Source organism: Chiroxiphia lanceolata, chromosome Z (assembly GCF_009829145.1).
Source record: "Chiroxiphia lanceolata isolate bChiLan1 chromosome Z, bChiLan1.pri, whole genome shotgun sequence".
Lineage (NCBI taxonomy): Eukaryota > Metazoa > Chordata > Aves > Passeriformes > Pipridae > Chiroxiphia > Chiroxiphia lanceolata.
In genome coordinates, this window is record NC_045671.1 from 66,980,702 (window position 1) to 67,004,849 (window position 24,148).

The 24,148-nt window shown below is 37.1% G+C and overlaps 1 protein-coding gene across 2 annotated transcripts in view; it reads right to left on the reverse strand.

Moving 5' to 3' along the window:
- The window catches only part of LNPEP (leucyl and cystinyl aminopeptidase), a 55,522-nt gene that overhangs the window by 11,854 nt on the left and 19,520 nt on the right, over nt 1-24,148 (reverse strand). Inside the window, exons 2-11 of one of the 2 annotated variants that reach the window (XM_032674725.1) lie at nt 20,954-21,060; nt 17,714-18,554; nt 15,516-15,654; nt 12,765-12,896; nt 10,069-10,189; nt 9,260-9,414; nt 8,822-8,935; nt 6,653-6,784; nt 3,925-4,056; nt 1,477-1,637 (exon numbers count right to left, since the gene is read on the reverse strand). In XM_032674725.1, the coding sequence (XP_032530616.1) occupies nt 1,477-1,637; nt 3,925-4,056; nt 6,653-6,784; nt 8,822-8,935; nt 9,260-9,414; nt 10,069-10,189; nt 12,765-12,896; nt 15,516-15,654; nt 17,714-18,531 (1,904 nt within the window). In that variant the 5' untranslated portion in view covers nt 18,532-18,554; nt 20,954-21,060. The remainder of the gene's footprint in view (nt 1-1,476; nt 1,638-3,924; nt 4,057-6,652; nt 6,785-8,821; nt 8,936-9,259; nt 9,415-10,068; nt 10,190-12,764; nt 12,897-15,515; nt 15,655-17,713; nt 18,555-20,953; nt 21,061-24,148) is intronic. The other variant, XM_032674724.1, reaches the window with a different exon arrangement.

Below are 24,148 nucleotides of genomic sequence, written 5' to 3' on the forward strand. Positions count from 1 at the left end.
CAAATCTGCTGAGGGTGCACTCGATCCCACTGTGTACATCACTGATGAAGATTTCAAATCACACTGGTCCCAATAAGGACCCCTGATGGACAGTACATTCCCTTGTACTTCTTTCTCAGTTCCAGCATGCTAAAGTAGCTTGTCCAAAATCATATGGACAGGAAATCTCTGGCTGTATCAGAAAAGCATTTAGTATTATTTTCACCTCAGTCCAATGTTCTGTTTTCCTGAAATTTTACAAATTTTAATTAAAAAAAAAAGTTGAAGTACCAGACTCAAATTCCACACCATGGTAATATAAACTATAATTAATTGCATACCACAAAGGCTTTCTCTGAACTGCAAGCTGGAAGAATAAATGCTAAGGAGGATCAAAAAGATGATAACAACTCGGCTCTTTAGAGAAAACACTTTGAGTGGGATGAAAAAAGTTGCACATATTAATCTAATTTTGACAGGGACCCCTTCTGTGTATGACTCACATAGAATGCTCTTCTTCAAAACCTTTTCATGCATGACCCAAATTGAGATCAACCAGAAAAGAAGAATTACCAAGCCTAACAATCCTTCCCTTCTCCCATTACATTTCAACCACACATTGCTTTTCTTCCTTCACATCACAAAATAAAGTAGAGCCCTTTAACTTCCTACTTTTCAAGAGATAAATTTCCTCACAGGCCTAGTTTTCTGCAAGATGATGTAAAGGACTCAGCTCCTGTTAAAACTTCAAACAGCTGTATAAACGAGCAAAATCCTCAGAGAATTCACATTTACATATTTAGTTTGTAAAATACTAAAACACTGTTGAGGTTCATAATGTAAGTTGTATTCATAGCAAACTAAATTTTAAAATTAGCAACTGCCACATCTTTGCTTCTTCAGTATTTGCATATGTACTTCCTTTTAGGTTTGGTAAAATGGATATTGCCTCTGTTATATATTCAGTCATTTGTTGTCATGTGGTATTGCCATCTTAAAATTCTGAAGCCAAGATGGCTTTGGTTCTAGCTCTCTATCTTCTAACAAAGCCCAAGATGTACACTGAATTTTGGTAGGAAGAAGCAGAGGGTCTAAAGTAGGACATATGCATCTGTACTTCTGTAAACTTCTGCAACCTGCCTTTCTTCACATTCTTGTTATTCACTCAAAACTTTCTTAAATTAGAAGAAACCTTTACCAATGAGATCTGCCTTTTGGTATTAAAAGCCAACTCATTATATCAAGCTTAAAAGCTTCTGGAAAGGAAACTCAGATTACAAAGGATGTCACAGACACTTACAGTTGCTTGGGTGGACACAGACATCGACCTTCAGGCAGGTATTAAGATGTGTGAATTTCTGTGCCAAATTCTCTGTTACTACCTGCCTTCAAAGAAAACACTAAAAGCCCTGAACACAAGTGAGACAGATGTACAAGATCTAAGACGGATATCTGCAGTTGCTTTTAATGGATAAAAGGTATTAAGAAGGTAATAACCTTGCATCTGATGTCCAATTTTCCGGTTCCACGCGATACAAGAATTTCTCTTGTTGTACAGAAACAGTCTTTCCCTTTCGGACAACTGTGACTAAAGGAAATCCTTTATGCAGAATCCAAGTCTTCATCATTTTTTTCACATCCAGCGTTCCATTGGTAATCTGTAAAAACAACCATAACATAACAAGAAAATAGCAAATGGAGAACACTTTACTTCCTTCTTAACTTACCAATTAAGTTGTAGTGTGATTTTTGCATCTGTAAACAATCAATTTGACAATGATCTTGTAAATTTCATGAGCAACAATTTAGGGAAGCAAGCGGTTTTTATTTTAAATTGAGGGGATCCCAGCCACACAGTGGAAAGACAGATTGGAAACATCAAGTAGGTTGAACTGGTATGTAATAAGAGTGGAGAGAGAGTGTCACAAAATAGAAAATTACAGTAAGCTCCCAAGCTCCCCCTTACTCTTCCTTGTTCCTTATTGGTATGATGACATTATGTGAGTATTTCAGGTCGAAAAATCTTCTTTTAATTATGAAATGAATACTAGAATCTGAAATAAAGTGATGGCATTTGTACCACAAAAACTACATACACTTTATAACTCTTTTTTTTTTTTCCCCCTCCCACTTACCAGCCTTTGAATAGCTTAACCTTCAACCTCTTCTGATCTCCCAGGAGCTGTTTGTACTACAACATCCCCACTAAGGACACGTACTTTATAATGTCTACATATCTCTTTATTAGCAGAGATCATCATACACCCAGAAAAAGATAATACGTCCCCTAACATGCAAAAATGTGGTTTAGGCTGAGCTATCAGGAACACGGAAAATTAATATATCATTATTCAAGTTACATTTACCTTTTACAACCTCTACTGTGTCTTTTTCTAGTTTACCTCATCAGCATCTTACTGCACACTGTTCTCTGTTCAAGCCAGGAATAACATGTAGAGTTCACCCTCATGGGAAAACACTGTATTATTTATGTAAAGAATGGCTATAAACTTTAAATAGAAATTTCAAATCCAAGGAAGCAACTTTCTATCAAAAGCTTCAAATTTATAGAATTTGAGGACTACCTGGTTGTTTTTTACTTTCTACATACTCCCCCAAAACCACTCTTGGCTAAATCTTCTTTCTCTATCTTATTATCACAAGCTTTAATTATTGCTACAATGTTACATTAATGTTACCCACTGTCCATTACCTAAAGACTGGCAGAAAGGTTTGTGTCTAATCTGTACAGAGACATGAATAAATCTGAAATTTGCTCCACTGAAACAATTCTATTCTCATACAGAATCCTTCTCGATCCCCTGAAATTAAAGCAATTATTAGAAATTATAGGTTGATAGTTCATAGTAGTAAGAATTTATTGACAATAATTTATTTTACTGACACCTCTTCTTTGAACAGCAGCTTCTAACTCCAATGAAAGCAACACAAGAAACGGATTTCATTTTTTTTCCTTCCAGGCAAGGCATACAAAAGTTTCCCTGCCATATTACAGATTTTTCTTCTAGTGAGCAGGCAAGTTTTCTCATCTTCACTCCAACTATGGTTGACAGGATTGCTTCTGTTCCATTTCCATACAGAAGGTTAAGACTTAAGAAGTGAATGTGCATTTTGCCGTGCGAAAAATTAATGCAAAAATTTATGTTCAAAGAAAATGACACTTCTATGGTTTGAATTTTCAAGCGCATTCAGCCTAGGCATAATTAATGTGAGCAAAAGGGGAAAAGAGCCAGTCAATTTGCTGAATATCATAGACTTGTTTTTCTATTATCCAAGCTGATCCCTGGATCCTCCTTTGCCCTCTCACTCCTGCTGCTGACCCTCCTTCCCCGCCCTCCCTGACTCCCACGGCCTTTGCCTTTCTTCTGCCCAAGCCCTACACACTCACTTTAAAATCAGATGCAGCCTTGTGCCTGCCTTATAAGTTGAGAGCTGCTGAACTAAATTGTCCCCTACAATCTGTTTTCCTACAATTCCAGCACCACTTGCCGAAATTGAAGCTATCACTGAAATGAAGTTATACTAGCAGAGAGTAACCCGAGACCTTTGCGGAGGTTGGGTTCAGCTATTCCATGAAAGCAAATTTTGTCCTGCATTTGATTACTTTCATTCTGGTCTTAACACACTACCAATGTAACTCTAGAGAAGATAAGTCCATATTGATGGGTCCACACATGTGGATATGCACGGTAGTGCACAGCCACTCAAAATGCTTTTTTGGGATGATACTCAGTGTAGTCCTAGAAGCTACAGGAATCTCCATATCTATATGACAGAACTTTGGAATAGGATGAGCAAAACTTCAGAGTATTCACCTGCAGCCTATTACCCTATTTCTTCATAAACAAGGAAATAAATAAAAATTAATGACACTCTTAAAGAAATTTAAAAAAAAAGAAAGAACAGTGTGTCAAAGATGGGTACCTCATTCATGCTGTCCCACAAGTCATCACTACGAGCAGTTCCATAGTTGTGATTATGCAAGTATACCTCAATGCCAGCTCGGAAAACATCCTTTGTGAGATAATGCTTCAGCATCAAAATAAGTGAAGCCCCCTGCAGGGAGAAAAAAAAGGAAAATGAATTGGCAAAGTAAAGTTATAGAACCATCGAAAGCATATGCATATTGTAGCTATTTCACAGTAGAAGAATAACTCAGAAGTTGGAGATTTTATTCCAAACAATATCATTTGAATAATTACCTTAAACTCAGTTGCTATTCTTTTCTATTTTGTTATTCTTCTAATATTTCATAAACTCCAAACACAGTTACCAAAAGACTAATACAGCTTGAAAATTTGTCCCAGCTGCTTTGAAAAAAAAATGTTTTAAAGGCTCAAATTACAGTTATACAACAGGCTAGCAGAATCTGACATTTTTTCTATTTAACATCATCTGAAAAACATTGTCTTCTTACTAATAAGTCTCTTCTAACTGCCCTTTTTCATTACCAATATTCATTTATGTGGTAAGAACAGCACTTGTGAGACAGTGTTTAACAATCATATGATCTGCAGTTATACCAAACACCTGAAAGTACAGGAAAAAAATGAGATACGCTTGGTAGGCTGGAATTGACTAGAGAAGGAAAAGTGCATTTTGACAGTGTTTAAATACAGCCATGTTTTGTAAAAAAAAAAAAAAAAAAAAGAAGTAGTAACTGAGTAGTTTTAATATCAAAATGGCCATGAATGCTTCACAGTCACTAATAAGTAAATCTCCTGAGGACCTGCGTACTGTACAACTGAGTGCAGATGAGAGACATACATTAAAGGTGCACTTGATATTTTCAGAGTGGAATCTCACTCTTTCCAAGAAAGGGACAAGAAAAAAAGAAGATGATTTTACAGAGATCACGTATTGTTCTCACGCATTCCAAAATCAAATTTTGGAATTTGAGTAACATCTTACCGGAAACTGAAGGCTGCCTGGTTATTCATTAGCATCAAACTGCAGGAACAGCCCCTACTGTACTTTTTAATAATATGGTCATAATTTCCTCTTCTTCATGCATCCATACTTCAACTACAGCTCTGCCACTTTGTTTCTCTTACTGTCATATCCTTCCAAACACTCTGCTGTTGCAGGTGGATTTTGTCCCACCCATGGGTGCTAGATTTACTGACAGTCTGCAAAACAACCAAGCTAAAAATAATACCCTGCAATAAATCCTATTCTAGACAGTACAGTGGAGAGGTCACCTACCAATCTGTGTCTGTTGGCAGGACAGTAAAACAAATTAAGTTGTACAATTCAGTAACAGACCACCCTTAGCTGATTAGGGACTAAATTGCAGGTGTCTTCTCACTCAAATTGCCAAGAGCCAAGCTACAGGGCCAAAAGCAGTGGAATATGAAGACTGCATGCATGAATGAGAAGCTATGCAATGAAATACTCTGAAACACAGAAAGCAGCGATGAAAACACCATTTCTGACAAAGCAAGGGCAAAACCTCTTTCGGTTAGCTCTTAAACTCAAAGCTGTAGATTGGTACAATTCTATTCAGAATGTGCACGTACTTATTAGCAGCAATAAATAAAACAATTCTCCAAATATAACGGCATACTAATTGACTGAAACTCCAACCCAATCACTTGGGGAACATTTCCATTCAAATTACATAGAGAAGTTCCAATTGGGCCACCAGGTAAACTGAAAATCACACATCTCTGTTCTTGTAGTTCATTAAAAAGAGTCCAAAATAAATGGAAGCACATCACTATTGCAGGTCTATTTGGCATCTCAGATTACTCAAGGATGCCAGACAACTTGTGTTGATCAGTTGAGACTTGCCAAAAGAAATCAGAGGAGACAAACCAAGACTGTCATGGGAACTGCATTCCACCAGGCAGAGGAAGAGTCAGTATTTGATTATTTTCTAGTAAACAATAGCTGTCCCCATGGTTTCTAATTAAATCACAGTATAATACAGTGATGGAAAAAATGTCAGCTAATCCAAAACATACAGAAGACTTTCCTCCAGCACTACCAAAATCATGGGATGCAGAATCTAAAACCTGAGACAGTGTGAATAAAAATTTTGCAAGTACAGGTATTTCTTCTCTTATGCATTTTTACGTGAGGCACTGTGAAGTTTTAATAACATAAGCCTCACACACAACCCTCACTAGACATTAGAAATATTCAACAGTCAGACAACTAGGACATGCAGTAAAATAATTTTACATTTCAGAGACAAGCCTCCACTCCAGGAAGTCTCTAAAATACTGGGACTTTTTTAAAGCAGGGAGAGTATAAGAAGGAGTGATTACTTCAACAAATGTTTTGTCATTACTCTTTTCTTAAGCATTTGTTACAGTCTGCTATCGGAAAAAGAATAAATGTCTAACTGGATATGTCACTTCACCCAGCAGATAAAGACACTTACATCTTCATGAGTATTATACTTTGTGCTGAAGCATTCACCAAGATGTTAAGTAAGAACACAAATACACACACATAATATTTTCCTAACTGAAAGCTACGTAGATGGTAAGAAACATCACTGAGAATCTTGCATTGTTTGCAGGATCAGGTGTAAATAACCCCCAAGCATTTGCCAATACATGCCTGCTTGCTCATGATTCCACATTCATGTTTTCAACAGCTAATACGTAATTTTTCAAATGTTTCCAAATATTTTTACAGTTACCTTGATATAAGAAAGTGCATCAAACATTTCTTCTATTTGCTCTGAAGACTGAACAGCAGAAGAGACTGGATGTGAAGAATTCAAGGAATCCTTCATCATAGCCTTGAAAATTAAATTAAGGAAATCTTCATCCTAGAAGAGAAACACTTATAAGTGTTTAGGAAGCAGGAGCTCACATGGCAAGCAGGAAAGTAAAAGTTGTCTCTGCGTTGCTCTTCCATTGCCCTATGCAGCAACAGAATTACCAGGGGTAGCATTTATACAATCTACTCTTTCCCTGCCATATTTTAAGAGTGGAATCTCACCTTTGAGTTTGCATCATTATCCAGACCCTTAAGCTCCTGTCTCAGATAAATGCATCACTGGCACTAGACAAAAAAACTACACCTTCTAAATAAGCGTGTGTCACATTTCAGATTTGGCTCACCAGTGTTTTCAGTTCATTTACAGGACACAGGGAATACAAAAGCATGACTTTAGTATGCTTTCAGCATGAAGTCTAGGGAAATTACTCACTACAGTGATGTCTGTGAGAACGTAAACAGCACCTTATCTAGTGATTACCAAGGTCTCTTACTTCTTTCTTCTAGAATGAAGATAATTGAATTTTATTTTTACATTGGCACCAGAACAAGAAAATCCCAAACATTGTAAACAAGCTGACTGTACCCATATTAGTTGTCATTAGTCCATTTCATTCCAAGACGAGCAAACAATTTTCTATGCAGTAGAGAGTTACAAAAAATAAAATTAAAAAAAAGTTAAAAAATTTAAAACCTGTGTGAAACACAATAAAAATTAAAGTTGAAAACTTGAAAGTTATTCTTAAATGGAGAAGTTCTGGGTGATTTTTTTTTTCCTTACCAAAACACATTTTGGCACCATCAAGTGGTGCAATGAGATATTGGTGAAGGCACCTTGTCAGGCACCTTTCAGAATGAAGTATGCAGGTGTTAGATGGGTCCTTGTTGAAATGGGATGCTAGTTTTGTGTCCCTCAGCACATATGCACCCAACAAGTAGAATACCTATATAAGCATACTTTTAGTGACAATCAAACTGAACAACCAAGCCAGGCCAAATGAAAAACTTCAGAAACACCCAGTGCTGAGAAAGAGTTCTACTGAACTGTATTAGCAACCCAAGTTTCTTAATACTAACAGAGTGATTTAAGAAATCAAAAATCACACTTATTCTGAATGCTGAGAAGGACACAATCCATCAAGCAGGAAACAGTCAGTACACATCAGGTGTTTAATCCCATGACTAATGCAAATCACACAAACACATCCAGAAGTTGATTTCAGGGCTCAGGTATGTCCTCTCCTAGGAGATACCTTTAGTCAAAATGCAAAATTAGTCTCTCCACTACCCCCTCCATTTAGTTCCACTAATCTTTATTTCTCTGTGATTTTCAGCGACAGGAACAGTTTATAACAATAGTTGTTATTACTTCCTTGGAGAAGAAAGGTCAAGTTTGAATCCATCATATTTTCCAGAGTCTGAAAATCTAGGTCACTTAGTACCTGAATGAGTTTTTAAATAATCACTATCCTATTATATAAAAAATATTCTACCCTTCAGCCATGTAGGTAACAGAAGTGCCTATGGGAGCAGTGTGCTGTACTATTAAGTGTAAGTCAACGATATCAGAATTTTCTGTGGGGGACCATTTGATACTTTACTACCAGTTCCACTGACTTGTGAAACCCAAACTGATTCAGACAAAAGCAAGTACAAAAACGATGGAAAGGTAGGAGTTACTCCAGTCATATTTAGTAACCTAAAGACTCCTAAGTCTATCAGGAAAAGTAGAGGCAGATAGACTCGGTCAACAACATGTTTGGACTTGTTTATTAAAAACGTTAAGTTATAATGTGATATACAGACACCTACACTTTTTAACACCTGCTATTTTGTGCAGAATGCTTTAACCTACACTAAGCAGTAGACTCCAACGTAGACTACTACCAAAATAAAGCAAAAATATTAAATAATCACAAAAACAATGTATCCTTCTCAAAGCCACTTTCACCATAATGAGAGTGCCAAAGCAAAGACGTAGCATGATCCCAATGGTGCCCACAGTGAATGTAAGTATCAATGTTTTATAGGAAGCATTAAAAACAGATAATAGCGAAGGTAAAGTATAGTTACAGAAAGTACTTACTGAATGTAATTCTGGAAAAATCTCCTCCATGGCAAAGTATTCCATGAAAGTGGCAAATCCCTCATTCAGCCAGAGATCATTCCACCATTCCATAGTTACTAGATTGCCAAACCACTATGAAAGACCACAACCATCATTATTTTCTTAGAATTAAAATCAAGGAGTACACTAACGCTCCATCCATCCTCTGCCTTATCTTATGGTAAGATCAAGTTCAGTCAAAACCACGGTAATGTTTCTGCAGGCACAACTCCCCAGGTACGTCACGGTGGCTGCACTCTGCCTGTCGTGCTGTAGAAAATTCAGCTGCAGGTTTTCTGAACAGATGCAGTGCACAACCCAGTCACAGTCAGGGGAGGGGTGAATTTAAGGACAGGATTGCACTTAAAAAAAAAAAAAAACAAACAAAAAAGGAGAAAACAGTAACCTTCCTAGTACCTGATGGGCAAGCTCATGCGCTATCACTGCAGTTATTAACTTCTTGTCCCTTGCTGAAGAAGTATTATTGTCAAACAAGAGTGTTGTTTCTCGGAAGGTGATCAAGCCCCAGTTTTCCATCGCGCCGGACTGAAAATCAGGAATTGCTACCAGATCTGGAAAGGATTCGAAAGAAGCTTTTGAAAATTGCTTGTTAAAGCAATCCTGTCCTTCAAGCCTACCTGGTATATTACATAATCAATAAAAACCTCATTATTTAAATCCTGTGGTGTGAACATACACTCACTACTCAAGCAAAAAGCCTGAGATTAATAATCCTGTTTCTCTAGTAGTACTCTGACATAAGAAACTTAAAGCACTCCAGAGACATTCCCTATGGATCCTGCATGAACAAAAGTAACAAGGAAATGGGGTGGCCCCTACTGAAAGTAGTGTCTTAGAAGACTATATTTCGCTATCTTACCAGTCAAACTAATGCATGCAGAGAAGTCAGGCTGCAGATCTTGCACTTTAGAACATGGTTCACAGACTGAGAATTATCTCACTACCAAGTTAAATTCACACAGAATTATTTATTTGATGCTGTTTATGTACAAGTTTAAGCAATCCGGTTCCAAAAAGCTCACAAAAACTTTCCAACCTGGGACTCGCTTAATACTTGCACTCAGTCAAACACCTAATGATTTTTTAAAATTATTTTAATTATTTCATAGTGGTAATACTTTTGGGGGTTTTTTTAATGAAAATTCCCACGCATTTTTCAGGTTAGGGTTTCTTCTTATGTTGAAAAAAAGTTCAGAAGAACTTACCTAATTTTTCAAGAGGGTATTTCATTAAAAAGTACTTCTGATAAAATTCCAGAAGTTTCACTGCTGTGTCTAGGGCATATCCAACTTGGTTCAGATGCTGCGGTACGGCATAGACAGATACCTAGTCCAAACAGAGAAAATATTTTGAAACATATAGCTACAGAAGATTTGGAACTGAAGGAGAAGCTGGAAGGAGTTCCCGAAACAGGCAGGACACAGTTTTGGCAGTACACTCATAAATTACAAACACAAGCTGTCAATAAAAAGCTAATTTTTCTTGATAGAGCTTATTAACTAGCCAAAATACAGGCACAGTGTCTAACTGACCAATGTGTATGCAAGAACAATTCACACTCAATTTACTCTCACAGTATCCCAGAATGTCCAAATAAGGAATAATATAATCCTAGAAAAGTCCTAGAGAATCAGACAAAGGATGTAACTCAAACAAACAGGATGTAAACTAAACTCTGTATACCCAAATAAGATAAAGAACAAACGTTACAGTTTTTGGTGGTGAAACACTACTGCTCAAGAACTGAGGTCAAGATGTCAAAAGAAGATGCAGAAGGACCAAAAAAGGACTTCCAACAAGGGTGTGACTACGTAAAGCAAGCTAATGAATATTTATTAGGTAAGTGAGAGTATCTAATGGCTATGTAAACAGTATGGGTAACAAAAGCCCTATCTGTCTGTTATTTGGCATGTTCAGTTAGAGGAGCTATTCTCTGAACAACCAGCATGCTGAATAAAAAATGACCTTTTTAACACCTACAGACTGGGGTTAAGAGGTTTGTCTCTGCTACTTTTCAGTATCACTATCATTATGATAACACTGGTGCAATCTGCCAGAAATTCTCTCAAGAAATAATAACTGGCATAAAGCTCCATTTCCCTATCTAAGGTAGGGCCATATCAGACACGATGCAAGAAGCATTCATAAAAACTGAGAGATTATAGTCTCCCTCTATTCATGTTGAATTGTCTGTATCAAGAAAACAACTTTGATTAGGTTAGAGGCAGGCTGAGGTTTAGGACACCCTCTCATTAACAAAAGCAAAAATATGTGGAGATCAATTTTCCAGTTTCATGTAAAAAAAAAAGGCCCTCTCACTTTGCTACAAATTAGTAAACAAATGACATTTCAAATAGATGGATAAGGTGACCTTTTGATTTTTGAGTTTGAATGAAGCATACACAAGTAAGAATCTAGCCTAGTGTTCCTGGAGTACAAAAGTATTATTAGCTGCACATATTAAGTTCAAAACCAAAGTATAAAAGCGCCCCAGGATCTTGTGGAGTTGAGAAAAGCAACTTTACTTCAACTCCAAGCTGTCTTAGAGCATTCATGATAATAAACTTACTCCATGTGAACTGCTTAGCTCAAATGCTTTGAATCTCCCAGTGACAAATTGCTAGAAGCATTTTGAGTCTGTATTTCATGGGAAATGTCATTATATGCTTCCTTTTTACTGAATTCCTCGGCCTACTAGACACTGCTGGCAACAGAAAAACCCACTAGCTAGACTCTGGTATGATCATTTTTATTCTCCCTTCAAGCTGGCAAGCACTCTTAAGAAGTTAAAAATATTAATAAATAAAAATAATAGTAAATAAGTAAGTAAATAATTTTTTTTTAGAGCGTAATAAGTATTTTTAATAAGCTAAAAAGTTTTTTGCCTCAAAGAACTGGTTATATGGTTTTACAAGAACACACTTCAAATACAGACCTGAATGGTAGCCACAAGGGGGGAAGAAAAGTTAAACAGTCTGTTCCATTCAGCTGTATACAGAAATATTTGTCTAAATGAGAATCAAAGCCTATTGTCTAGCATCTTTACTTGTGTATATAGGATTAAAGTGAGGGCTTCTTCTTCTGCAGTGCTACTAGCACTATTCCCTCTGGCTCTTTCTAGGTACATAATGACATTTCACCACAAAGGGAAAGTTCCTGCTAGAGAGTCATGAAAGTTATTGCTGTCATGAAACTTCTGCACTTTCTAAAACAAGATGAAGAAGCAACTCCTAATATTACCATGTTTTTTCTTTAGTTACTCTAATTGCACACGTAGAAACAGGTCACATCCTTGCAAAGCACAAAGATCAAACAGGACCAACTGTTTGATTTTTTTTAACCTTTGGAAAATCAAAACCTTCACGATGAAGTAATTGCATTTAAGTAACTAAATGCAGATTTAAATTCAGCCTAAATTTGCTTTACTGCAGGGCATGGGTTTCTTAAGGTAGGTTATCTTTGCTGGTACAGAAAATACTTGTGACACTGTTTTAAACCAAGTGTAGGTGTTCCTGTAAACTATAACGTTTCTTTACATTCTAAGAACAATTCTTGGCTTGCATGACATTACTGCTCACAGATGAAGCAGTGAAACAAAGAGTTTAAAGTTTCCAGCTCTAAAAGCTCTTAGGAATTTTACATTTTGTAAATTTCCCCCGTTAACGAGATCTGATGCTGAGCCCCTTGCTGTAAAAATATTCACAGCCTGATATAAGCCCTGAACTCAGTTCAACTTACAATATATGGCTTTTGTTCCCTACCTATAATGAGTAAAATAAAACCAAGAACAAAATGTAAATTTAAAAGAAACAGAGTTTGCTTGTTGGTTTGGGAATCTTTCTGTTTTGTTTTGGTAGGCTGGTTGGGCAGGTGACTCAGAAAAAGTGAAACAAACACATACCAGACTCCCATTAGTTTCCTTACTGATGTTTTTCAAGTCTGCAACAACAAAAGCTACTAGATAGGTGCTCATCTTCAAACTCACAAAAAACTCATCTTGAACAATTCCATTTGTCACAGGAGTAGTGGATTTCTGCAGGTGAAATTAAATATTATTAATGCAGGCAAAATAACACTAAGACATACAAGGAATCAATGTTAAATAATTCATGCTAGGAACAATTTACAGGCAAATTTACGCAAATATCTTCATATTTTGGTTATATTTCAGTGGGACAGATGATACTTACAACAGTGTAAGAAACTTAAGAAGAAAATAAACATTTAAGTCTACCCAAAAATTATTTGTCAAGCTTTATTATGTAGTATTACCAAACAACTACATTGTTGGAGAAACAATCCATCTAATTTAATTCACACTTAAAAGTCCCAGTATAATCCAAAGTCAACATAAAGACTAGCATTAATTCAAGAGAGTTCTAGGCTAGATCAGACACATAGTTCAGAATAGCCTACTAAAAATACTGGTATTGCATGAGTTACATATTTGTCTCTTCTTAGAAGTCTCTTCAAAACTAGGTAACTAGAATCATTCATTATTTTAAAACAGAGCAAAATACCCCTCACATTCACTCCTAAAAATTGAAAGAAATTGCATTTAAAAAAACTGTGGAAAAATCTATGATTCCAGTTAGTTGAAAGCAAAATCATGCCCAGTTTAAACACACACAGTCAAAAGTAACTGAGTGGTCAGTCTTCTGAAGTAAGATACCATAGTGTATCTCAAATTACTTTTGGTACGCAGGTTTTCTTTAATATTAGTCATAGAAAAGCACGCTATATGCCTTAAAGTACTTTTCTATATATTCCTTCACAAACATAAAATAGAAAACAAATAAAGCAATATGTTTGAAGCCACTGTAGTGCAGAATAGTAGAGGCGTGGAGAGAGAGATGGCAGTTCATAAATTCTGAGACTTCATAAATGATTTTAGTTTTCAGAAACCACAAACGTAAAAAAAACCGGTAACAATAACCTTAGTTTTAGACAAGATCACTTGAAACCAAACAATGATTTAATATCTAACTGCTACTGAAAATTTAACTGTCAGCCTTAAACAGGAATAGATTTTCAAGTCTGAATATACAATCAATATAATCACCTAATCTGACCATTGCATATGAATAGAATGTCATCTTTGAATTCCTCTAATAAATTCATAAATTCTGCCTTTATTGCAGCTTTGGCATCATAAGGAGGTAACACACTGTTTAAGAAAATCTGCTGCAAACTGGTTCAAAAAAATCAGTAATCCTCATTTTAAAAAAAAAGAAACAAAACCAACCAACCAAACCCACAAAAGGTAACACCACAAGCCCAAACCACACAGTTTATTTCTAGCCTTAATGTGTCAGCCACTACACGTTGCCTTGTTAGTGATGTACATGCTAGCTGACAGGGCCTGCTTCTGAGATCTCTTGCTCATATAGGTATGGACAATTATCTCAGAATGTCTGCTACAAACATGCAGCAATGGTAAACCATCATTTACTTTCTGCACATGAAGGACTATGCAAGCTGTTGAGAGACGCCTTAGGCACTTGTCCAGCTCCTAGCAGAAGAGAATGAGCGAGCACCCTTCCTTGTTTTACATAAAATACAAGAGTGGTCCACCAGGATCTCGGTGAAGAAAAGAACAGCAAACAAAGCGCTCTTAGGTCTGGATGTAAACTTAAGTGCTGCAACTCTGTTCAAGTAATTCTAAAGTATCAACACAAATCCAGGAACATAAACATTTGTACACTGTGAAAAGATATTCCACAAGGTTGCAACCATTAGCTGGGTTTTCAAAAACAAGGTAGCTGCATCAGCACCCGAGCCTTAGACAACTTTCTGGAGCACAAGCTGCACAGTACACATGCATGTCCCATCAACAACAGGGGTGTAATTTTTTTCATTATGGTTAGATCAATGTCAGCATTGAGTTTCTTTTGGGTGATAAATTGTGGTAATGTTTTGATGGGAGAGGACCTAGTTCACACAGACTAGAAAGTGTTAGTCTTGCTGGTCTGTTTGAATAAATTAGGCTTCTATAAAGGCTTGTCCAAAGGCTTAATGCCATAAAACATCATCATAAAATTCAGATATGCTCTTACAAGATTTTGCCTGAAAAGATCTAACTGAAGGAATTTCAGATCCCTCAATCTGGAGTTGACTCTGTATTCACACCTCACTTCCCCTTGTTTAGGCATATCTTTCACAGAGTTGGTGCTAGTTACACAAACTACCGGTAAAGATAGTAAGCAAGGACAGAAAACTTGAGGCAGTTGAGACCAATGTCACCACCACCAAAACTCCTGCAAAATAATCACTCATTTAATTTCAACAGGAATCTCTCAACCATTTAACTGTCCGACAGCAACATCCTACACCATGCACTGCATTGAACAGTTGTTTTCTCTAGAAAGTTCAAGCTTTTGAGATTGGAATAAAACATCTGTTTCTCAGTCACACACTTTATAGCTTATCCACTCATGTCTCAGAATCACAGAATGTTCTGAGTTGGAAAGGACCCACAAGGATCACCGAGTCCCAGCTCCTAAGTAAATGGCCCATACAGGAGACTGAACCCATGACCTTGGCGTTATTAGTCAATCCTCTGGACATTAATGCAATAAAAACACAATCAAAAGCAGTTAAACAGATTACCTAAGCAGCAGCTCTACTAGAATTCCTCTACAAAAGCATGTACCTTTGGCATATTTGACAGAGTGGAAAGTTTCTCATCTCTTTTGATCTTGACTAAAAAAGTAGCTTTAAATGCAGGTTCATCAAAGCATGGAAAAGCAGACCTTGCTGCCAGAGGCTCAAACTGAGTTGCTGCAAACCACCTAATGGGAAGAGTAGAGAAGAGCAAAATAAGAAATATGGAAAGGACAAACGTAGTTTATTTAAGATAAAATAGTCATTTCTCTCCTGAACCTTCTGAGAGCTTGTTGTGGAAGTAGCATTTTGAATTGTAAATTACAAGGTTGGTCCAGCCAGAATAAACATTTCATTAACAGTTTTTTTAAAACTCAATACTGTATTTATTTGAGGAGTAATCTTGCTTGGTTGATTTTTGCTTTCTGAACAAAGGAAAATACATTTGGAATAACAAAATTACAGAACAATCACCAAAATATAAGCCAGCCAGTTTCCAGAAAGGAGGAACAAAAAGGAGATTGAAAAATGAAGTTAGAGGGCGTGCCCACTAAACAAGAGTTTTGAAATCTCAGCATCAGATAGGACTACAAGGAAGGTTTTTCATCTAGTTGCCATGCCATTTCCTGCAGATGTTCCCACAGCTCAACCAAATGTATGCCTGCTCCCTGTGCTGGCTAGGAGATGGATTCTGTCTAAGTTCATGCAGTGTCTTGTCTCCCATCCAAAAGTCAGTCATATCACAGACTTCTCAGCAGTGTACATTACTAATGTAGTATTTTTATACTAACTAGCTGCAGAAACTACGGCTTTTGATAGTGAGCATCTCTGACTTCTGCTCCTGCAAGAGAACAACAGGAGTTCAACAAGAAGCTTACTAATCGAAGTTGTGTATTTGCTGGAGCTAAACAGTGGAGTTTTCCCCCTTTTTGTTTTGTTACCCTACTGCCAAGTTACCCACAAGTTTTTTTGGGGTTTATTTGTTCCGCACCATGACTCCAACATTTTTAGACGTACAACTTTTCTGAGAAGGCAAACTGCTGACAATTCATAAGACTAAACTCCATGCCTGTTTTCAACTTCTCACTCTTCTCTTCCTCCTGACAAGTTGGTGGAGTTTTACCCCATGATTTCACAGAAGAAAAACAAACAATAAAGAACCATTCCGCAAAAAAATATAAATACCGCCCAACTTATTAATTTTTTATTTTGCTTCTGGCAACAGTGAGCTATTTTGCCATTTTATATTTCTTTTATATTTTTGTGACAGTATAAAAAAAATCTTCAAAATAAAGTAAGACTAAACTAGAAGAAAATACATTTTCCAGCAAAATCAGCTTGACTGCTTGCTTGACTTTTATACAGAAAATACAGTAACAACAGAGGTTGTCAGAATAGTCTGCACTTGTAAAAGCACAGATGTTAGGCACACAGAGACAATGCCTCTGCAAATAGAAGAGGCAGGCAAGGCAACGGCAGTGATGACATCAGCAAAGAGTTATCTGAAACGGATTTACTGAAAAGCATACAGGTTAAAACATGCTACATCCTCTTCCTGAACACAAGTAGGTAGCATTGGACCGAAGGGGGACAGAAACCCAAGAACGACCTTACAGGTCATATGTTTCCTCTGTGATCACACATTCTCTTTCTACTACAGTAAATACAAGAAGAAAAGAAAATTTCAACTACATCAGGCTAGAAAAACCCCCACAGTTTCAGGAAGAGGCCAATGAACGTGATGTTTCCCTGGACTTTGCCTGACTGCCATGACTTTTCAAATATGATTGAGAGTGGCTTGGCAACAACATCTGCCAGTTCCCCTAACACTGTGAAATGCATCTCACTGAGGCCCATGGACTTGAGTGTCCTGGTTCCTCCAACAGTCTTGAACCTGATCTCCTCCTGTAATGATGGGACTTTGTTCCCCTTGTCCGTGTCTTGAGACTCAAGGACTTGAGAGATGTGGGAAGGATATTTCAAAAGAGAAAAACTAAACATTAAACAAACCAAAAACCACACTACAACTACCTACAACCCCTATACTGTACTACGTTCCACTGTAGGAGAGGCTGCCCTGACTTAATGAACTCACCCATAAAAGACATTTTTCAGGTAGATTATAAAGATTGATATTTCTCAATAGGAATAAGTTGTAGAAAACGTCCGACAAAAACCCCAACCCTTTTTGTTACCAAAGCACAGCCTAAAAGGGACAGAAGAGAGAAGCTGCATTTGTGGGCATACCTTTGCTTAGAATTCTCATCCTTGTAAGAAATTTTGTAAAAGCCATAGTAGGTGTCCGACAAATTAGATGAATATTCTATGTTGATAGTATAATTCTGTCCTACAAGGAGAGCCTCTGGAGTCATGACTGCAATCTGATCATGCAATGGATATTCCAGGAATTCAACTGGCTTTTCTTGATGCCCTTGTGATGAAGTAATGGTTGCCTTGGTGATATTAAGTCCTGAGCTGTGAAGTACAATCTTCTGAGTGACCCGGAGGATGCTGACCACTATTCTTACAGAGCCTGCAAATTTCAAAGTAGTTAGGTTTGGCTGCAAGACAAGATCATAATGCAGTGGTACAACATCAGTAGGAAGTCTAATTTTTGCCCATGGAAATACTTTTCCATTGGTTGCCAAAGGGTATATTAGTTCCATTGTGTGATTTTTCCTATGGCAGCCTTCTTTGGTAAAGGTACATTTGGGAAGAAGATAAATCACTATTACTAACGAAACTGCAATCACAAAAACAACTGTGCAAACCACCATGGTCCTCACAGAGGGCACTGAGCACGATCCATTTGGATTTTGTCTATATGCAGACATGTTATTCTGCAGATCTGAGCTTCTGTTCATGAAGGACATCCCCAGTAGTTTTGCTGATGACCCATAATCCTCTTCGTCATCGTCCATTTCATGCTCTCCAAGGCCACGCACCAAGAGACGGGAGCTCCTCGGTTCATATTCCACTTCATCAGGCTCCAGGGGATGTAAACAAGGCTCTTTTGCCAAGTCAACCACATCGGGCTCCTCTTCAAACATACTGTTTTCAATCATATTCCTGGGTAACTGAATTCGATCTGAAAAAGAAATAACCATATATATTACATCACATACAAAAGGTTTGAGCATAATACCTCAAGGATACTTTACCGAATTACAGAATGGGAAACACTTTTACAGCACATGCCACCAAGATCTCTTCAATTTTCTCTCCTAGGTTTGTTTCCAGGAAATATTTCTGTGCCTTTCTGCCTACTGTAATTTTGCTTTCAGTATCTTCAAAAGGATGCTTCCCTTGTGCATGATCGTAAATGTTTTGCACCATAACTGGAGATCAGCTAAACCACTGCACAGTTCACTGATGTTACTGTCTTGGCTGCATTTCCTCTGCCCCAGTAACCTATTTTTGTATTTGACTCAATTATCTGAGCTAGGTTATTTTCTATGTTGCAGGGTAAAGCACAGCAGCCAATATAGTCTTAGAGGTGCTTCCAAATATACTAGTTACTAAGTTCTTTAGCAGAGGAGAAAATCCGCCAGTGTGTTGGCAGCCACACAAATAAAATATCCATTTGACATTTTTAAACTTCATTTTTCACACACATCCCCAAAATTATAAAAATGTATTTCTCACATAAAAATAGCAGTATAAAAATTACAGTTCAAATTGATCTTCATATAAGATCTAGCTTGTACAGTGCTTTAAACTGTCCATGCAACTAAGAAGGCAAATCAGTGCCAATCAAACTGCTGGCCTCCATAAAATTTGTCCTTAATAGATAATGTATCACTGAACATAAGTGAGGAATTGAAATTCATACCAAATTCTAAAAGCATCAGATACTCTCATATTCTGCATGTAGTTATATTTTAATGAAAATTCTGATCATACCTGCAACTGTTTATGTAAAAGTTTGTCTTTCAGCTAACCTGCTCAGTGGAAAGTGGAAAAAAATAAAAACACTGTTGAAATTTTGTATAGGGAATGGGACATGGACATCCAAAAGTAGCTAACCTAGCAGCAAGGAACTTTGTTTTCATATTGTATTTAATCCAAATCACCATAAACAACACAGAAAAGATGCTGATTGGCTTTTCTTATGACACTGCGGAGTTGACTAGAAAGCAAAACAATTCAAATGGAAAAGCTATCTATACGGTGATTTCTTTCCCAAAAGCTCAAGAAATCACACTATCAACTTTTTAGAGGCTTGAAATTAATTTGAATTATTCTCCTGTCACAGTTCTATCTAAGGGACTAGACAAAACTTTTGTTCAACTGCAAGGCTTCAGAAATTAAACTAATCTTTCAGACATGTAGATCTACTGCCAAGTGAACAACTATCCCATTGCACCCCTATCTTCCATATTCTGTGTTTTCAGAATGAGAAAGCTGAATTTTTCTTTAGATCTAAACATACTGAAAAGTGGGTTGACTTTTATTAATTTTTGATAAGAACATACATTTTGCCAATCTATATATATTTTAGAATATGAGTGTTCCTATAATACATTATTTATTTTATTTTGTATTTTATTAGAGTCAGATTTTCATATGGCTGAAATTCTCAAAGGTGAAAATAAAGCATCTTAAAGAAAAGATGGCAAGAATACTTTCAAACCATATGTGCTAGAGTCCTCAACATTTACTCTAACATGTATCAAGACTTCCTGTTTCAGGCCACAAACTCAGAAGACTATAGTGTCAGTAGCTTTAACACTGAAAAGGCCCTAAAATAAGAAAAAAAAAAGAAAATAAAAAATCTTAACCCACAAAATTCAGTAAGAGAAAGGTGCACTAGCCAATCTGAACAAGAGACATGGAGATGCATAAGAGCAGGGAGTTGCTGGAATTTGGATCTACCTGCTTACCCTCTGTCCCACTGGAAACATGCTGCTCTAACTAGGAATAGTAGGGTCACAAGATACCTGAGGCTGGAAGTGACTTCAGAAGGCTATCTGCTCAAAGCTCTAGGCAAAAGTGCTTCTGAAATTTCCTGTCCCTGTGGCATTTCCCACTACAGCGCTCATGTGCCAGCCTTCAGGCTGCAGCTGCAGTTCAGTGGCCCAGCACTATGGCTCCAGCCCTACACTGGAGCACGTGCACTCCTATGTCAGACTGGAGGCCACAGAATATAGAGGACAGAAAGCTAAGTTAAGTTACAAATGAAAACACACAGAAAAACTAGGGGAGGAAAAGGTGGAAAGACAAAAGTACTGTGAGACAGAAGCTCTTTTACAATTCCTCCACCCAGGAACAGTCCATCAGGAATTCATTATGCTACTTCTAGCAGAGGTATTTGATTACTTCCCTCAGCTGGTTGATTTTGAAACCTGCTGACTAGCTTCAATTTGAAAACAGAATCGAGACCAAATTTCAAGCCCCAATGCCACCCCACCCCAAAACAACCAGCTGCTGGTGGACAACACCCAAATCTATATCCGTGATGTAGAAAAGGCAGGTATTAAAACTCACATCTTAACCACTCCAAAAGGTAGCAGTCAATCAGTACACAGCTCCAAACCCAGCCATGGCATGTGCTGCTGCATGGCCAGCAAAAGAGGTAGAAGACAGGGGAGGCACTGCAGAGGGAAGGAGGAGAAAGATAAAGCGCGTAAATCTAGCAGAAAGTAGGTTTCATCAGCTCTGCTGCTCATAGAACAGTTTGCTTTTTGAAGAGCTTACTCTCTAATAAGTTTCTTCTAAAGACAACTACCTTAATATTTGCAAAGTTGCATGCAGGCACTAACAACTCTTTTAGTCAAAAAGAATTATACAAAGAAAATATCAAAGCGAAACTAAGATAGAAAAGTTAAACTAGAAGTTAGTTTCAAGACAATTCACAGGTTTAATACCTAAGAGACATTAATTTCTAGGAAACAACAGTTTTAGCCAATTTCTATGGAAGTATTTGCAAAAATTGGAAGTAACCAAAATCCGTAAGATCAAAACCTTATTGCAGATGAAGAGCATCACCAGATTACTGCTTTCCACTGAAAAGAACATTGACAAGGTACCAAAAGGTATTTATGCTGACATATGCATTCACAGAACCACAGATATATTTTTATAATTTTCTTTATTCATAGAATACATTTTCTGAGGATGAACCATGGCAAATTTGTTTAAAACTTTTACAGTTTGGTAACTGTAAACTTCCTGTTTGGTTCACTGGAATTGATAACATGACAGTGTGAGCGAACTGAACTTCTAAGATGTATCGGTTTTAACCCATGGGCTGCCCACAGAAAAGGGAAAACCTAGTATTTTTAAACTGAAACAACTCACAAGGAGTAAGCAGCAGCCTGAGGAGCATGACTGCAAGCATCACATTTCACTGTCATCTCTCATACCATGTATGGCCAAGAGGCAAACATTCTCACTGTAAAACATAATAAAAGCACATTAATCCAGATATTCAAGCAGATTAATTCAGATTCCAAATATAACATAGGAAAAATTTGTACAACTGCAAGATTAGGAAGCATAACCCATAAAGAAGCTATATGGTTCCAATGAACAACCACTGACATGCCAGAGGTTGCAGGTGCACTAGAGACATTTGTGGTCACACTAGTCCACAATTACAGAAGTACCGATCCAAGCTGCTAAAATGCACTACAAAAACTATCTGTCATCAGGCATGGCAATTTGAACCTAAATCTTTCCTTAGTGTGAGAGTTTTTTCTCTAATCAAAAAAAAAAGAGTCATGGAGTTGAATCTTGTTGCTCCCTAAATAGCACTAATGAAATTATGCTAAATGTTTAAAGACTAAAGCTTAAGCTTTTAGCTACAGCAGCTAAAAGCTTAAACGCACCCAAATAAAAGTGATTTTACACAATTCTTATAAAAATTTTTAATCCAAAACTTAGAGATTTTCAACGTCTTCCCCAGTACATACCTACTGTCACATCTAGCAGAGAACAATCTGAATAGTCACAGCTTAGAAACAATCCTGAGAAGAGATGTGAGGTTAAATGCTATGTGATAGACAAATCCAGAAAACCAATCCTCCTCATACTGAAAAGCTGAAGGAAGGCAGACATTTTCTCCAAAAGGATTGTTCTGAAAAAGTTTCTTCAGAGCTGCCTCCTACAGCAGAGATGCCCATAAACCTGTCTCAACATATCTCCTCATTACAAGAATGTTCAGGGGATCATAACAAGCTGGGTCTGTTGTTTTCTGTGAAGAGGACAGTGCTTAGTCACGAACTTCAGATGCAGTTTGCACCAAGCCAACAGTACAACAACCTCTCTGTATGTACTGCACCCTTTGAAAACATGATCCCCGTAGTCATATCTAGTTGGTAAACGGTGGTATGACTCAAGGACACAAAGGTGAGTGATTAATCAGACCAAGTCACACAGCTTGTTCATAGAACACATACGTTTTTCACTCCTACACCCCTTCACAAATTAGTCTTTTAACTCAGAAAGCAACTTTACTACAATACTCAATTTCAGTATGAAACATGATCACGCAGGAACAATCAGGTGTTGCAGTAAAACAGTCTGGCATTTCCTCCAAGTATTTACTTTGTCTGAAGAGCTCAGTTTTCATTAATGAGGAAAATGTAAGCTTTTCCCTGAACTGTAAAAGCCTCAGGCAACACCACCTACTCAATTTTAGTAAGTGCAACAACAAAGTATCTTAAGATGTTTTGGCTTGGGAATTCATTACAAATACTCTCTAAAATACAAAAAATTATTATTCCTTTATTTTCTGAGACAATATCTTCCTCTAATGCTATTGATAGCTCTTTTTAATTCTAGAAGTATGTACTTTTCTCTTGCAAAGCAAAATAAATAAACTTGTCTATCAGGATTTGTGTCTGGGCATTATACATCAGAATGGAAATCTCAACAGTCAAAATTCTTATATGAATCTAAGTGACCCATTCCTCAAGTTCATTCCTTTTTAAAACAGAAGCAGAAAATACTCAAAGGTATTTTTTCCAACTTTCTCTATTTTAATTAAGAGGTTAAAATAAAAAACAAACAAACAAATCCTATTAGATTCAGACAGATTGTTGCCACTTTCTGAAGTTCAGCACAACATCATCTTTAAATAGTGAGTAAATATCACAGAATATTTTAACTGAAAAAATATTAAAAGAATTACAGTGACACCTAGCACTTTGTAGCAACCAAACTCCTGCTGCAGATAATAGGAAACCTTCTATTACCCTGGAGTAACCTTGGAGCCAAACAACTATTAGGTAGCACACACCAGCAGATGTAGGAAAACCCAAGTCCAGACCAACTGCGCTGTGTATAAAGCATAAAGTGTGCTGACTACCCGGAGTAAAAACTGATTCCCACCGAATGTAAACTACTTCAGTTGTATACAGACAATGGGAGAGAAGGTACAGAGTTACTCCAGCCCCAAATCAGACAACTGTGCCTGACAGATCAGGAAAGAACACAGAAACACTGTGAATCAAGTACCTGTTTTGCTACCAAGCACCTCAGTGATATCATGTCAAAGAATAATTCTGTCCAGTGATCTCAGGAATAGCTACAGATGTTTAACAATGCCATTAGCTATTAAGAGCCGTAATACTGTTTTATATACCTAACTTTTATGAGCAAATTTGAAAGCATTGGCCTTTTTAATTTAGCGGAAGCAGCTGCTGACAAAACAGCAAATTCTATAGATATGCTCCTATT